The sequence below is a fragment of the Fimicolochytrium jonesii genome (assembly GCF_025526975.1).
Source record: "Fimicolochytrium jonesii strain JEL569 chromosome Unknown EV422scaffold_23, whole genome shotgun sequence".
NCBI lineage: Eukaryota > Fungi > Chytridiomycota > Chytridiomycetes > Spizellomycetales > Powellomycetaceae > Fimicolochytrium > Fimicolochytrium jonesii.
The window spans coordinates 49,073-64,983 of record NW_026515690.1 but is presented as its reverse complement, the minus strand read 5'-3'; the positions used below and the strand labels follow the sequence as shown (position 1 = coordinate 64,983).

At 55.8% G+C, this 15,911-nt stretch overlaps 5 protein-coding genes across 5 annotated transcripts; 1 reads left to right on the top strand and 4 right to left on the bottom strand.

Moving 5' to 3' along the window:
• Positions 1 to 18: 18 nt before the first annotated feature.
• On the bottom strand, positions 19 to 1,211 carry EV422DRAFT_508324 (Alpha/Beta hydrolase protein; the record flags this gene model as incomplete). The annotated part of the gene is made up of 3 exons (XM_053068737.1): positions 19 to 719; positions 838 to 1,021; positions 1,101 to 1,211. The coding sequence occupies 3 exons, from the start codon at positions 1,209 to 1,211 to the stop codon at positions 19 to 21; spliced, it is 996 nt and encodes a 331-aa protein (XP_052923069.1).
• Positions 1,212 to 1,548: 337 nt separating this feature from the next.
• EV422DRAFT_538734 (uncharacterized protein) lies at positions 1,549 to 3,700 on the bottom strand. Its single transcript, XM_053070994.1, has 6 exons — positions 3,414 to 3,700; positions 2,809 to 2,994; positions 2,546 to 2,720; positions 2,420 to 2,478; positions 1,888 to 2,343; positions 1,549 to 1,811 (listed from the first exon to the last, which is right to left on the bottom strand). Exons 1-6 carry the CDS (start codon positions 3,480 to 3,482, stop codon positions 1,761 to 1,763), a joined length of 996 nt encoding a protein of 331 aa, XP_052923068.1. The 5' UTR covers positions 3,483 to 3,700; the 3' UTR covers positions 1,549 to 1,760.
• Positions 3,701 to 3,732: 32 nt separating this feature from the next.
• On the top strand, positions 3,733 to 7,060 carry EV422DRAFT_538733 (uncharacterized protein). Its single transcript, XM_053070993.1, has 2 exons — positions 3,733 to 4,774; positions 4,855 to 7,060. Exons 1-2 carry the CDS (start codon positions 4,082 to 4,084, stop codon positions 6,883 to 6,885), a joined length of 2,724 nt encoding a protein of 907 aa, XP_052923067.1. The 5' UTR covers positions 3,733 to 4,081; the 3' UTR covers positions 6,886 to 7,060.
• Positions 7,061 to 7,159: 99 nt separating this feature from the next.
• EV422DRAFT_538732 (uncharacterized protein) lies at positions 7,160 to 8,610 on the bottom strand. The gene is made up of 3 exons (XM_053070992.1): positions 8,392 to 8,610; positions 7,894 to 8,283; positions 7,160 to 7,799 (listed from the first exon to the last, which is right to left on the bottom strand). The coding sequence occupies exons 1-3, from the start codon at positions 8,416 to 8,418 to the stop codon at positions 7,308 to 7,310; spliced, it is 909 nt and encodes a 302-aa protein (XP_052923066.1). The 5' UTR covers positions 8,419 to 8,610; the 3' UTR covers positions 7,160 to 7,307.
• Positions 8,611 to 8,635: 25 nt separating this feature from the next.
• EV422DRAFT_189724 (uncharacterized protein) lies at positions 8,636 to 15,229 on the bottom strand. Its single transcript, XM_053065186.1, has one exon. The coding sequence runs from the start codon at positions 15,069 to 15,071 to the stop codon at positions 8,853 to 8,855; it is 6,219 nt and encodes a 2,072-aa protein (XP_052923065.1). The 5' UTR covers positions 15,072 to 15,229; the 3' UTR covers positions 8,636 to 8,852.
• Between the last annotated feature and the right edge of the window lie 682 nt (positions 15,230 to 15,911).

Below are 15,911 nucleotides of genomic sequence, written 5' to 3'. Positions count from 1 at the left end.
CTCACGACCCACCACCGCTCATAGCTTGTTCTTGGGCTTGGCGGATATCGAAGCAGACCTCAAAGTCCTCTGCGTTCCCGCCGACGCCGCCGCGGGAACCAGGGGATAATCACTCAACCACTTCAATGTCTCCGCGACACACTCATCCACGCCCACATCCAAATGCGGGTGATGGTATCCCTTCACCGTAACGACCCGCAGCGTCTTAACCAGCTTCGCCCGCTCCTCGACCATCGTTTTGGCGTACGGCGCGCCATTCTGTCCCATCAACACCAACACGGGGCACTTAGTCGACGCGAGGAAATGGTCGACGACATTGCCGGGTATTTCCAGATCGAAATGGATGAAACGGACGCGCGGGTCGACGGTAAACCGGTACTGAATCGTAGCCCCGTCTGGTGACGACACGGCCTCCGCGCCCCTTCCCATCAGTGTTCTCGCCGCTTCGATGGACATGGTCATATCCTCTGTTCCGCTAGCGCGTACTCGTACGCAAGCTTCGAGCGAAGGGAGCAGTTTGCTGGGTTTCGTGGGCAAGGCTTGGACTTTGAGGGATTGAGCCCAGAATTTGGCAAAGTCCGCGGCGGAGGAGGGCGGGAAGGGCGGGCCGAGGTTGTCGATGAGGATCATGTGGGTGATGCGGGTTTTGAGGAGGCCGGCGACTAGCGTGGCCATTGCGCCGCCCATTGAGTGGCCGAGGAGGGCGAAGCTGGACCAGCCTACATTGAAGGAAGGGTTCTTGAGCACCAAGCTCCATTGCCAGCCACTAAGCTCCATGATGACGCGAAGGACACCATCGGATCATTCCAAGCATGCCGCATCAAACTCTCAACTCACCCAACTGCTCAACAACCATCAAAATATCCGCCACGAACTTATTCGGCCCATAATCTGTCGTAACATGTCTATATTCCGACCGCCCGTGTCCAGCAAAGTCAGGCGCAACAACCTGCAGCGGGCCGTCATGCTGGCTCATGACTTTTGGAACCAGTTCGTCCCATGTGTTCGCATTATCCAGCCACTAGAAAAAGCGACGACAAGTGAGTAATGAGGTGAGACGTAAGCCACGGAGGGCACCGCGACTGAGGCGAGACAATTACCCCGTGCAATGCAAGGATAGGGTAGCCGTTTGCCGGACCCCAACGCTTGGCGGCGATGCGCAGGCTGCCGTTGCGAACGAGGAAGGTTTCTTCTTGAGCTTGTTGAGACATTCTTTCTGTGTTCGTCGGACAGACGTTAGGGAATGTTCGCGGTAGCCTTTCACCGCTAGCTTTCTACGCGGACCTTTGCGGGCTATAATCGCAGCAGGAAATTTGCAACCCGTTCCGTCCTATATAATCTTTTCAGCGACTGGGGGTTTTGCCGCAGGCAAGGACATGTCTTGTGCAATACACGCCAGATATGTCAGATAATATGCAAAAACATGTTGAGCGGGAGACGTGACTGACAGTTGGCGCCGTGTTGACAGCGGCCCGCGGACATCTCGACATCGCTGCTCCGCCCCTCCAGAAAACAATCCCACTCCATATTACCCCGGAGAGAAGGTATGTCCGTTCGCCAAATCCATCACATGAAGTCATGATTCTGACATCGCATAAGAGTCAATATGAGTGTATATTTTCTGCATGGACAAGGGAAAAAAAGCTGGAGAGACCCGACACATCACGTCTAAATCTCTGGGTATGCGGCCCCCGTCTTCTTCACGATGGTCAATGTCTTTCCCTCCTCTGTTCCGGTTAAACAATAGTTTTCGGTTATCTTTAGTGCGCTTTCGCAGGGGCTCCCGGAGCGGAAGCGACCATCCTCGCGGGCTGATTGAATGGAGACAAATTTGATTAGCGAATTCATCTTGAATGTGGGAAGGGAAACACGGAACACCTGGCATACCTCGTTGAAGTGATGGTAGTCGGGAGGAGATGGGATACACCATTCCAGAGAAACAGTGGCGGGGGTACGGATCTCCTTGTTGCTTCCGAAAGTGCGCTTCTCGAAGAAGGGTGGTGTCAAGACCTCGGACCAGTAGTCGGCGCTGAGGCCGTGACCGACCTCGTCGGCGTCACGAATCGGGGGGTCTAGAGCGCGAAGCTTGTCGGGGATGTTGGCGTCGGTGGGGAAGGCGCCGCGGACCTCAGCACGCACAACCTCAAGACCGAAATCGTCGCTTTGCGCGTTCAGCGTGGCGGTGATTTTGTTGATGATGTTGGACTTGTCGGATGCTGACAGTTCGCCGTCGGAGCCAACCTGGGCGTTGGCAATTTCCCTTTCCAGAACGCGGCGAACAACCTTGGCGGCGGCGCGCTCCGAGTCGAAGGTGTTGCTCTCAGTATCGACGTAGAAAGCAGACTGTAAGGGTGGGCAAGCGCAAGTCAATCGTTGGGTGCTGGCGAGATAAATCCAAGTTTGCGTTACAAGCACTTACGGCAGCGGGGTTGGTGACCTTAAGGTACACAACGGCGTAAGCGTCAACCTGCTTTCCTCCTATTAAATCGTGAATCATAAGAATGCTTTTCTCAGCAGATATTCCATATACACAGCAATTCCTCACCCTTAGTGGCGGCACCAGGTGTCACAACTCCCATGGCGATTGGGTGAGCAGACTTGACCGCCTTGATCTTGTCCAGTCCAGGGATCAGGAAGTGTGTTCCAGCTTCACAAGTCTTGTGGTACTTTCCAGCACGCGAAATGACCCAGATGTCACCGGCAGGAACCCAGCTGAGACCCTGTTGTGCGTTTCCAGCATCGGTTAGCCAAATCGAAGACGAACAAAAACTAGAAAAATCCCTCATCACGTCGGGAAATAGTACGTACGCCAAACTTGGGCTTGTTCTCCAGGAAAGCTTCCGAGGTCGTCCAGAAGTCCCATTTCTTCTCCTGTGGCCTCAGCTCCCGAACTTGTGATTCAGGCACGCCGTTCTTGAAATCCGTGAGGGGGTTGTGCACGTATGGAACGACCAAAGAGTGACCGTGCGCGATCGGGGTAGCAGTTGCCACAGGCTTTTGATGAGGAAAAATTCGTTGCGTTAGACGCAGTCGTGGCACATCACTTCCGTCTTCTCAAGGGCCCATCATCGTGAGGTCAACTATCTCCATCAGTCGGTGGAGTCTCACAAGACCTAGGTCGGCCTAGCTTCTTGGTTGAGAGTAACTACCACCGTAGCCCGTTCTCCCACACCCTTCCATTCACATGCGCGATCGAGCAGGTCGCGCACGACCCTGGAGACAGACAGTAATCCTGTCGTCGTCCTATTTCGTCGGTATAGTCCCGATTCCTTTATCTATGAGTACCACTATTCCGGAAGTGGCCGCTCTACCAGAAGCGTTTGCAACCCCCAGGCTTCGTTTTCACCCGTGTCGTATTCCGCTCAATTCATGCAGACCTGGCGGGAAACTTTTGTACGAGCTGCGCTGCTTACCTTTGCCGCCACAGAGGTAGTCCTGCGAGCGGCCACGAGCCGAGCAACGTTAGAGAGCCTGGACGCCATCGTCGTGTCGCTTCAAGATAAGGTACGTGGGTGAGCGTTGGGGAAAAACGAAGAGGCAAGTGGTTACAAGTGCTTTGCCGACGACGACGAAGTCGACCCGACACCGCCCGCGAGTGATGCCAGAGATTGTAATGCGGCGGGTGGCTGTCACGTGCGGGGACTTAAACTTCACGCGTTCCGTCTCTTGGAACAAGAAATCACCTTCACACTGGGGCCCAGCTCACCATGGATGCATCTTCCACATTCCCGAGATGTGTTCTGCGACCGCACATGGTAGCGAATATAGCGTCGTTGCTGTGAAATGCCCATCAGGGTTCAGAGTCGGGAGTGTGTCCAGTGTCCACAAGTTCCAACTCTCACATCCAGCTCTCCATTGCTCTAAAGCTGACGCGTGATGCATGCATGTGCAGGCGCGTGAAATCTGAGCCAAAAGATGGGTCTCAAAACGTGAGGAAGTTTCCTACAACGCTGTTTAAAGATCCCACCAGCCCCTGTGGGCATAGCAGACGAGCTTTTGGGCAGCTGAATAGTCCAGGGAGCGACAGCTGCATAGGCGAGATCGCGGGCAAGGGGCGTGTCATCGGGGTGACTGCAGTACGATGACGGCCGCGAGGAGTCGTCAGCAAAGGGGAGGAACATTAGGCACCGGACTTACTTTGAAGGGTAAATTCTCTGGATGCCACAGGCCTTTACATCAGTGCGAGTGCCATCCAGTAGTCGCCGCACCGCACTGGGAGCAGCTCCCGACAAACACCTTCTTCCAGCCTCCGCCAAAAGAAATAGTGCAACCTCCAGGTCCTCCTGCGCGGACGCGTAAGGCACCGCAGCCGACAAGATCACATCATATACGAAAGCCGCTACAGTATCAACAACCAGACAACAGCAAACCAAGCGCTGGCGTATTCCTACCTCCGCAGCTCCAACGTGGCGGTGCCACGCTGTCGGCGCTTTGTGAGGAGGACCGTCTAAAGCTCGCTACGCTTGTCACGCAGTTAGCCATCGCGGAAGACCAGAAGGCGCAACTCGAGAACGAAGTAGAGCAAGTGCGAGACGGTTTGGATGCTTGCAAAGACGAACTGGCAAAAACAGAGGCTGAGAAGCTGGACGTTGTGAAGAAAAACAGGTCGATAGCGAAGAGGCTGCAGAAGGCGGAGGAATTGTTGCGACAGTATGAAGTGCAGATCGATCACACGAGAGCCGAAGTAATAGGACTGCAGAAGCCGAGCGCTAGTGGGGAGAGCTCGGATCGTTCTGCTTCCCATTTGGAGCTGGAAGTGCTCCAAAAACTCCACGTGCGTTGTCCATGAAAGTCGATGTCTGGGAGGAGGACCGGCGTCATCGTAACTAATGAAGTATCTCTCATTGCGAACAGGGCGAAGTTGCGAAACTCACTCGGATGCTTACTGAAGCACCAAATGCAACAACAGCTACTCAACATGTCTTCAAAGGCCCGGCGACTGCAGAAGGTCCGGTACAACGCTTCAATGTCACTTCCGCACACAATGCCAGAAGGGAACATGATACTGAGCAACGTGATTCTGGATTGGGCTCTATGCCGCTGAACTCCTCTGGATCTCTATCAACGTGCTCTTTGGTGGAGACGAACATCACGGTGGGCGATGATCGACCCAGCAACGCCAGTATGAATTCCCATTCACAAACCGAACCCTGGATACCGCACCCCTCTATCGCGACTGTCGCAAACGCAAAGCCACCAAGACCCCATGGGAAGGTTCGAAAAGAACGATCACTAACTGGAAATAGAGCGAGTGAAAGAACGAGAGAGGCAAATGAAAACACCCGACCAATTCCACAACCTCAGAAAGTCCCGACACAGGAGAAAGCTGCAGTGGATATGGCGGAGGCGTTAGAGCGTTTTCTGAGCGCTCAGGCAGCACCAAGCTCTAGTGTGCGTTTCGAGCCGTCAGCGGAAACAAAAAGCCATAATGCAGCAGATTCCGCTGCGCACAGACGGTCCTCGGGCAAATCCAACGAACCCGAACTGAGTAGGATGCCCCATCAGAAGAGCCATCACCCCACGCACAGTCATAACCATCCCACCCGCGTTGTCATCAAAGTGACGGATCGGGCAACGTCCCCTATACCCTTCACCACATCCAGAACGACCTATGCACCTCCTCCACGACTGAGTGAGGACGTCCACGCGCGGGACATTCCGTCCAATCAGTCTTCTGCGTATCTGTCAACATCATCGAGCCCAGCCGAATTCGTGCGCATCTCCATACCGCTCCAGAACGACTCTTCAACGTCAATGGCACCATCCTCTATATCCCATTCGCAATCCTTGCAAATATCCCAGGATGCCTCGCTGTCCCAATCACAATCCCTGCAGATTTCTCGGGACACGTCGTATTACGCGTCTGGTTATTCGAGCAATGTGGGTGCTGACGGATATACCACGCGGTCGCCGGATCCACCACCACGGCCTGAATCGCCCCCTCAGAGATGGCGGCCGGGGACTTTTGATCACCAGATGAACGCCCCACGGTCAACTTCCGTGCCACACATAAACCCTCGACAGGCACCTCCTGCGGCCCCTCATGGGTCGTCGGGGCAGCGCAATGCACCGGCTTTTGCGCCTATACCACACCCGCAGTCCACCGCACCGCAGCCAGCCTCCTTCTCTCAATCATGGCCACATTACCCTCACACCTATATCCGCTCCAACGTAGACCCACCAGCACCCAAGGTTTCAACCATCTGTCCACTCTGTTCTCCCAACCAACGAAGCAATAGCACACATCCAGTGCCAGTATGTCCGCTATGCCCTCCCCAGCCGCGGACCCTTTCACAGGCGACGCAGATATCGCCACAAAGGACCGATCTACGCGCAGCACCAGCACAACAAGCCGCCCAACCTGATGCATATCAGACCCAGACGCGGACGCAGCCAACGGTTTCATTCATGCAGTCCGACCAAGCCCAAACGCCGCCAGTGTCAACCCAGCAGGCGCCCCAGTTCTCGCCCCATCCTCCACCACCCCCCCAGCAGCAGACAACACATTCTCCTCCCGTCCCTTACCCTGCAAATCCGCCCGCACCCCCTTTCTCCCGCCCCCTATCCGCACCAGCAAACCAACCCGACGCCTCCCTCCTCTTCCCTAACGATACCTCCATGATTAAATCCCTCGTCGACGTCCTCTCCGACATCGAAGCCAACTCGACCGACACGTCTCACCATTCGGATAAATCAGCTGAAAGGAAGGGGAAGAAAACTGGTAGAAGACGGGTGGCTAAGGTTGCGGGGAGTGGGAGTGGCGGGAACTGTGGCCCACGGGGTGGAGAAGGCGGCGGTGGAGTGATTGAAGGGCACCGGGCAGTGGAAGGGGAATTTGAGGATGAGTTGTGGGATGTCATTTCGAGTTTGAATGGATTGGCTTGACTTTTGGATGAGGGGCTTTTGAGCCCGGATGTAATCACGATTCTGGGCGTTTTTTTCGCTGGAATAATATCTAATTCGTATAATCGTATCGATTCATGATTTGGATATCCTGCAATGGTTTGCACTGATAAACGGGCGCCTGCCTCGTCAACATGCCGTGACAAATTAAGCAATCGCAACGTATTGATGATCAACTGAAGTCGTTGGCTGCCGCAAATTTCCTTCATGATTTGGTGGAAACGAGAGTTCGCGCCCGTGCCCAATTGAGCGCCACTCAAAAGTTCGCAACAATGTGCATTTTAATGCCTCATATGATCTATAAATATTCTTTAAAGAAGGTGCGGTGAGAAAATGCAGTACTATGTACATTAGATCCTATGATGTACCCGTGCACCCCCAGAAGATTCTACCAGTCCCATGAACTACAGAGGCGCAGCCTCCCTTCTCTCCTGCTCCTGGCCCTCCCGTTCCCTCAATCCCCTCGCCTCCTTCAACTTCTTCTTCTCCGCGATCCTCTCCTGGTCATCCTTCCTCCTCAGCTGAGCAAACTTTTTCTTCAACCTGACCGTCTGCCCTTCCACCACGACGGGCTTCTTCAGCGTTTCCTTCGTGCGAATGCTCTCCTTCTTCTTATAGATGGAAGAATACCACTCGTAGACTAGTTGATGCCAGGCTGGAGGGAACGGGGATGGGATCTCGACTTCGTTGGGTTGTGGTAACGGTGTGCGGAGGAATACGGTCGAGCAGGTGTTGTAGTCGACCTCGAGGTAGGATGGGATGAACATCCATGGTGCCATGTACTCCTTCCGTTTGAACTCTCGGGTTTCTTTTACTGGCCCGGTCAAGGTTGGGATCACTCGTGGGGATACTGTGATAAGATCTCCATCTTCCAGGCGGCGGGCTGGGTAAGCGCACTTTTTTAGGGGGAGGTGCGTAAGTGTGTGAGAAAGATACGGTCCCGGAAGGCCGCAGCCCCATTCCAAAGACCAGACCGAAGTAAAAGCTTACCGGTACCCCATTGACCTTCACATGCCCTTGCACAACAGCAGTCCTCGCATTCCAAATGCTGCTCGCAAAGTGACTCCTAAACACCACCACGTCCAGTCTCCTCTCAGTCTCCGCAAAAGCGAGCGCTTGCACAGGCGGCAGAGCATCCTTCTCCGCCTGCGTCAGCTGTTGCAGCGGCAGCCGTGCAGACCAGTGGCGCTGAATCAGCTGCCTCTCTGTGATGTTCGGGACGTGGTAGGCACGCAATTCTCGCTTGGCGGTCCATTTCTGCTGGTACACTGATTTGCGGGTCAAGTCTTCGGGGCGGTTGCGTGTGGCGAGTGCGTAGAGGTTGTATTTGTTCCAGGACATGCGGATAAGCGCCCGGTTAGGGTCAAAAGGGTCCTTAACCTGTAGAAGACGACATCAGTGGCGGAATTGGGGACCCACTGGGCAGAATACGCTCTGTGATCGAGCGACATGACCACGAACAAGCCGACGGCAAGTCACAAAACGTACCCGCCATCGTATCACACGTCCAGGCATTGCTTCGGAGGGCGGTGGCGGGTGTGGTTGTGTGAGGTTGAGATGACGAGGGGGGTGATCTCTGCTCTTCGCTGGAAGGTGAACTCGAGTGCTGTGTTGCGTTCCCCCCTTCCCGGTCTGTTCTCTAGTCGACTTTGTCGGCGACCGCGTTTTCGCACTTCAAATCCCCCGTAGTCCCCTGTGGCTTGAGCTTGAACAACACCTTATACTGTACTAGGAAAAAGTCCACTCGAGAAATGAATAACAAAACTGGACACAGAGATATATAAAACAAGACGAATGTAAAACCATCCATAACTACAATGTTGTCCAACAGTCCTTGAATCCTCTATGTACGACGATCTCAAAAATAAACGTTCAGCAAAAATGTTAGAACCGCGCTCTAAAAGTCCAACTCGCTGCTGCTGCTAACAAAACTTGAAGTGAAGAAAAGTCTATCTGAATATGCCCTTCCAGCCACCCTTCTTCTTGTCCTTCTCCTTGTCCTTATCCCCGTCCGCCTTCCCGTTTGGTGGAGACTGGCCACCTTTTCCTTGCTTCTGCGTTGACGGGGTCGCTTTTGTTCCGGCAGGCGACAGCTCCATCGCGTTCGGGTTCCGGAGTCCGTTCGGTGCCATCACGGTCCCTGGGTGCGGCTGTGCGACGGACTGGCCATTTGCGCCTGCCAATGGCGCCGGCTGGGCCATGCCCCTCTGTCCTCCTGGGGATCGGTTCAGCGTCCCACCTGCCATGAGATGCGGCGGTGGCGGCCACGCAAACGCAGCGCCTGAAGCACGATCGTAGCCTTCAGAATGGCGATGCACGCTATGAGGCGAAGAGGGTGGGTGTTGGCCGTACATCATTCCTGAGGGTGGTGTCCCAACGGGTCGCATCATGCTCATGGACGCGTGATGCTGCAATTGTGGGACACGGTATCCTGGCTGGGGTGGCGGCATTACTTGCGGATACGTATAGTTGTAATCGAATGTGGCATATCCATCAGGACCGTAACCTGTGGGTACCATTGGCTGGCCAGCGTATAAGCCCGGTGGTGGCGGTCCAGCAGCTGGCGCAAGGTAAGCCGAGGCGTGCGGGCCGTAAGGGTAGTGCGGGTGGCCGAGGTACGAGCTTCGACCGTCTGGGCCGACGACGTGCGGGTCGTAATAGGTTGGGTAGTGATGATGGGGAGCATGAAGACTTGGATCGAAGAGTAGTGACGCATGAGATCCCGCTGGGCCGTGTGCCGGATGTAGCTGACGGTGTTGCTGGTGATAAGCATGTGGTGGTGCCATTTGACCTCCCCTCACGTCCGCGGAGTCCCGGCGCGGAGGTAACGCCTGGTCAAGTTGCTGGGTTGAACCATCCTTGCCGGATTGCTTGCCATGCAGCTGCACGGAGGAGGTCGACGAGGAAGGGGCATGTGGTGCTGCCCCAGATGGTGCGGACGGAGTCGTCGATGCGCCCGAAGCTGCCGATTCGCGCCTATCCCGCTGCTGCTGCTGCTGCTGTTGTTGCTGCGGCTGCTGCGGCTGCTCAGGCTGTGGTGACGGCCTCATGCCTTTCATATTGTCCCTTGATCGCGCATTAGCCAAAGCCTCCACAGACTTCCTTCCAACACCCCCCGCCGTCACTGAACCAGCTCCACCCGGACGGTTCGCAAACCGGGGATGATTCCTGGTCAACCTGATGGAAGCACCGGACACAAACGAGTACGGCGACCCGGGCCTGTCCGGAATCTGCGGGCTTGAGTTCACATCCTGGCCGTGGCCATCATCCGAGTCCGCGTACGTAACGTCCGGATCCGATGATACGGCAGGAGGTTCCAACTCCCAGCGTTGATTAGATGCTGGGGAACTTGGAGACGGCGAATGCGGTTGGCGCATGGGTCCCGGCGCCAAGAATCCGGACGAAGAGGCGTTGCCGTGACCAGATTGATGTGATTGCTGCTGCTGATTTCTCGAAAGGGCCAACCTGTCAAAGAATGCCTGAGCAGCCGAAGAAGGGACGTCCATCGGAATGTCAAGATCCCGTGGGCTGCTGCTACTTTGCATATCGAGCATAGAAATAGAGTGTTGCAGGTGACGGTTTTTGTCCAGATCTTGTTGCGGGGGTTCTTGTTGAGCTCCCCTGTACGCAGCCCCGAGGTTGATAGACGAATGCGCCTTGTAAGGCCCTCGATTTGCCCTAGCGTCAGTAAGGTTCACTTCGCTTGGTCCGTCAAAGTGGTGGCCATTGACGGGCGGCGCGTTCAACGCCAATTGCGACGTTGTTCGCGGAGGCAGTGGGTCCTCTTCAGCTTCAGCTCCAATATGCTGATGTTGCAAGCAATCTCCTTCTCCGATACTTCGGCGATCAGCATTTCCTGTTTCCGCAGGACTGTCCAACCCAGAGATCGTATCTCCGGAGATTGAGTCTTGAAACGAATGCAGGGAACCATCACTGATGCGGTCCTGCTCGGTTGCTTCTTGCTCCTCGTCAAAGTGGGTCTCGCGGGCCATGCCGTTCAAAGAGTGCTCAGCTCTACCACTGACAGTTTCAACCATCAAGTGTCCGTTCATCGAGCCATCTCTTGGCCTCCACTGCTCGTCGCCGGGGCCGTCCTTCGCAGCTTCCGCCTCATTCTGTTCTATGATCGAAGCCAGACTTGGATTGGCATGCGCGGGAATCGAAAAACTGGCATACTTCCTCAAGACCCTCTGGTACGCATGTTGAATAGCTCCATTGACCTGCAACGACCTTCTGTTCGGTACGAAGGCTCCGTTCTCAACCGCCTCCACGCTTGCTGTGAGTGATCGCGGAGTGGAGGGTCCGTCAGCACTGGTGGATGGAGACGGCTGGGCCGCATAGTCCTCGACTGGGAAGGTTGGCTCAATGGGCGTAGCAGGCAGAACGACGGGCGCGGATGAGTAAGAGCCACCGGTTGGTGAAATGAAGAACTCCGATTCCGCGCCGCCTTCGTTCACGGGTGACTGCACTACTCGACGCGGCGCCATGGTCTCTGGTGAAACGTCTCCATCATCTGCGTACGCATCGGTCATATCGCTATACACGTGAACAGGAGGTGACGGTAAGGTCGTGTCGACAATGGGCAGGAGCCGTACCACGGACGTTTGAAGGCTAGCGCCTCGAGCTGGGTATACATTCGTCTCTGACGGTCCGTCCGAAGAACCGTGACTAGGGGCTTGGGATACGGTGCGGGTAGGTGCGGCGGGGCGGACTGACTGTCTGGCTGTCGTGGATGACGCGGAGGATATGGACGCTGTGCTCCCGCTTCTATAAGAAGCGCGCTTGTCGGGTTGCGCATGCTGAATAACATGCGGATCTTGTTGGTGATGGATCAGTGAGGGTTGAAGTAGACCTTGAGTGACAATGCTTAGTTTCGGGTGTCCCCAGGATCGTCGCTTGTCCCCAATGGATTCATTCGATGCAATATTCCGGAGAGTTTGGCCTGTGGCAGGTTTGGTATCATCCACGCCCAGAATCGGTGCCGACCGGGGAGCAGCGGCAACAGACGGCCCATTGACTCCATTCAAATCCGCGGCACTCGGCCTTTGCCCGTCTAACGATGGACGATGCTTGGCCATGACGTTCTTGACGCGGTCCCGTAATCGTGCAGTGGCGCTAGGTCTCAAACCGGCCGCTCCCGGAAGCGCTTGTTCGTCTTCGTGTGACGAAGACGCAGGGGAGGGAGTTGGAGGTGTCGCCTGCGGGGTTTCCATGGCCCTGAAAAGAAGCGGTACAGCAGGTACTGCCAGAGTCTCCGAGCTTTGGCTGTTTGCGCCGGTAGAACCTGTCGGGTTCAAGAAGCCCAAATCTGTTGAAATTTCGGCTCCAGCAAACTCCGGTGGCGATAAGGTCTCCTCAAAAGGCGATACTGGAGATGGCGTTTGATCGTGGTCAGAAAACAATCCAGCCCTAGATGGAGCGTCGGTTGCCGCTGTACTTTCGGTACTCGCAAGGGAGCTTCTTCCGAGGGAATCCGCCGCTCGATGTAGTGAGTCATGACCGAAGACTGTGGTTCCATCGGAGATAGCCGAGAAGGGACTTGTGGGGCTCAAGATGGGAGTCTCAAGTTCTGGGGACTCTGAAAGCAAGTTTGGTGTGGCCGAGACAGAAAGAAGATGCCCTTCCGCAATCGGTGCCTGAGCGGACCCAACCTGTTGGCCAAAGGTGCCATCACGGTGTGGAATCCCTGGGCTGTACCCGAGCTGCGGAGAAGTGACAGAAGCTGCAGTAACCAAGCTATCCTCTATCGCAGAGGTTGTCGGAGCGGCTTCCGAGGGGCTTCCCGTCATCGACGAGGACGAGAGAAAGGATGATTCCAGTGGGGCTGGTCGCAACGAGTCTCCTCGCGGCGGCAGTGCCACATCATCTCCAGCAACAATGTCAGGCTTCGGTTTGGATATCTGTGCAGCGGTGTCAGATCGCGGAATGCTGTGGGCTTCCTCTTCGCCGCGGTCTTCGGCGGGGAGGGTATTGTGCTCGTGAGGGCGGCCAACGGCAAGCGAGGCAACGTCGGTGGCAACCTGTGTAGCAGCGACGACGCCGCCAGCAACGGCTCCGATGACGGTTCCAGCCGCAGCGCCGACCTTGGACAAGACGGAGGAAGCGGTGGTGACGGGGCCTTGTTCGGTGACCTGCTGCATGACGATCTCGGAGTGCGGTGCGGTAGATTCTGAAATCTCGGAACCGGACCTATTCAAGTCTGGCTCAGCATCCGAAACAGTTGCAGGTGAGGCAATTGCAGCAGGCTGGTGGGCAGCCGGCGAATTCCTCGGTTCTGGAGCTTGAACGCTGTTTCGGTTTTGCACCTCAGGCGTTGGCGCAGTCAGCAGTGTTTCCGTCTGCTCCGCTGGCGTTCCAGTACTCTCTCTTCTCTCTGTGCTCGCGCCTGTCCTCGTCATATTCGCCAGGGGCTCTCCAGCTTGTTCATCCAGCAAACTTTCCCAGCGAGGTGGTGACTTCATCCTTCGTTGACCTCCGGTATGCATGTTGGGGAGCGAGACGAGCGACGGGTCACCTTTGTGATTGAGATTGGAGATACCTCGGTCGGCGGGGAGAGAGTAGGTACTTGGGCCAGAATTTAGAGGGCCAGCGAGAGACACATGTTCTCTGCCCACTGAGTTATCCGTCGGGGTGCCGAAAGGCTGCGCCGTTCGTCGAGGTGGGATACTTGCAGGAAGACTTGCTCCTCCGGGGGCCCGGTCCTTCGCCGGTATTGGGGGGCTCCCTGTGTTCCGTGCTACCTTCTTTGTGCCATCGCCAACGTCCCCAACACCTCCTCCAGTGTCTCCTGCAGTCGTGTTGGACACTTCTTGAAGGATGGAGTGCTCCAGCGACTCCTCCTTCGAGATCTCCGAGGCTTCCCAAGGCGCCAACTCGCTGATCAACGAGTTCGGGCACAGAATGTCCGAATCCTTTACGGCCAATTGCGGAGCACTGGATCCTGGAGATCGCTTCACGGTCCAAAATGTCCCGCTATTTCGCGAAACTTCGGCGGGCCCTGACGAGGAGGAGACGTCGCTTTTCGGGTAACCCGTCGATCCACTTCCTCTGCTCTGAAGCGATGGCAAGCTTGCGCGTGATACCAGCCGGCGTCCGGATTCGTCACTGAAGCGTGAAGGGGGGCGATTATCTACGTGATGTGGCAGTCCTCCCTTTCGCAAGTCTGGTGAACGTGGTGGAGTTTCACCGGTTGCGTCCTGCACATTCAAAGATTCAAAGGGTGGTAAATTGGGATGCCGCCTCCCAGCAGGCTGCCGTCCGTCAAGCTCCAGTGGCGGGCTAGGGAATGGTGGTATGGGACCGCCGGACTGCAGAACATGCGCGCCATCAACGCCTGAGACTGGCGTGGGTATTCCGCTTCCTCCTGACAGTGATTGCCCTGTGTGCCGCGGTGGGTGCTGGGATGTAGTGTTGGCCGTTCCAGGAATTGGGCGAGTTGGGGGACCAGCTTCGACCATCTGGAGAGGGGCTTCGCTTAATGGCCGCGGACCCTGCGGCCGAGGCTGATTCTTTGCGAGCGCTGGTGTCGAGCCAGAAGATGAGGAAATGTCCCGAACATGAGACGGATTGGAAGATGGGGTTCCCCTGGACGTGGCAGGTGCATGGACGTCCTCCGCGGCGGTGGCCAAATGGAACCCCCCTTGCACATTCTCCAATCCACTGCTTTCACTAGATCCAATCGTTGGTCGCAAAGACGAACTAGACCTCTCGTTCAAATCTGATGCTAATGACTGCCGTGAGCGAGGGGGTGGATCTGTACTGGGTTTCGATGCCGCGGGCATGTTCTGGTAGTTTGCCAAGCTCAAAGGCGAGGCTCGGGCGTTTCCAGTCGGCTTTGAGCCGGTATCACTTCCGCCGCCCAAAGCATCCTGCAGCTTCCCTTTCTTTCCAAACCCGACCACGACCTTCTTCAACCAGCCGCCACCCCCAGACTTTGCATTCTTCGTGTTCGCCAAAGCAATCATTTCGTGAGGTGCCAGAGGTTTGCTTGTTGAGGCGTTCGGGTTGGGCAAGCGCATATGAGGTGGTGGAACAGGAAAGTGTATCGGCATCGGGCTCCCTGGTGGTGAAGGCCGGTACTGGTTTTGAGGTAAGGTGGGTAGAGGTCGTTCATACCCATTGAAATCCTGCGAGGGCCGACCTTCCCCGAAAGTCGCTGGAGGGTTCATACTAGATCAGCGGTCTCCGTGCTTCCAAGACGTTGTTATCTGTTCTTCTCTCAAAAAATGAAGCTATGTGCGGGATAAGGTAGTCTGCAATGTAATGGTTGAATATCGATGGTAGTGGTTGCCCAACGGGGAACACTCCGAAGAAGGCTGGAGGCGGAAGTGTGAAATGCGCTTCGGAGAGTCTGACAGGTTGCATGCAAGCTTATGAACCAGAGGTGTTGACCTGCCGAACGGTATCTCGCCTGGCTGTGCCTTCGTGAAAAGAATAAAGGAGACGGCTGGCGGTTGCCTCCTTGGTCGTAAGGAATAACGAGGGCTAGGCGGTCCCTTGCGGGCGGAAGTTGGCCAAGACAAGCGAGAGGGGCGACACGCAGAACACAACTTCAATCGCGGGCCAAGCCTCACTTTGGGGAATCTGCTCAACAGGCTGTCGGTCCCCGGTAATACCCTTCGCTTTATTATCATGTTCTCTCATACTGTACAGTACTGTACAGTACGTATTGTACACTCCCTGAGCCCGTCCACACCTTCTCAGCCTTCTTCGAGACCGTGCGTGTGCGGCCATGAACTCGGGAGAACTTTACGAGTTGGCCGTCGGCGGGCGCGAAAAGCCACGCAGGGATGCGTGATCTGCCCTCCGTCAAATGGCTGTCATTTTCTGGTTCCTGGTCCTGCTATTCGCTGGACTGACGCGGAAGCCCAAAGAAGTGTCACATCCGTCAACTGCTCTGGCCTTAGCTGGCTCTTGAGTCAGGGTCTCCATTCATCGTAGTAAAATTCGGGATGCTCGGTTGTGAGGTTCCACCTTTGCCCGTGCTATCCTGTATTTGCCCAGACTCC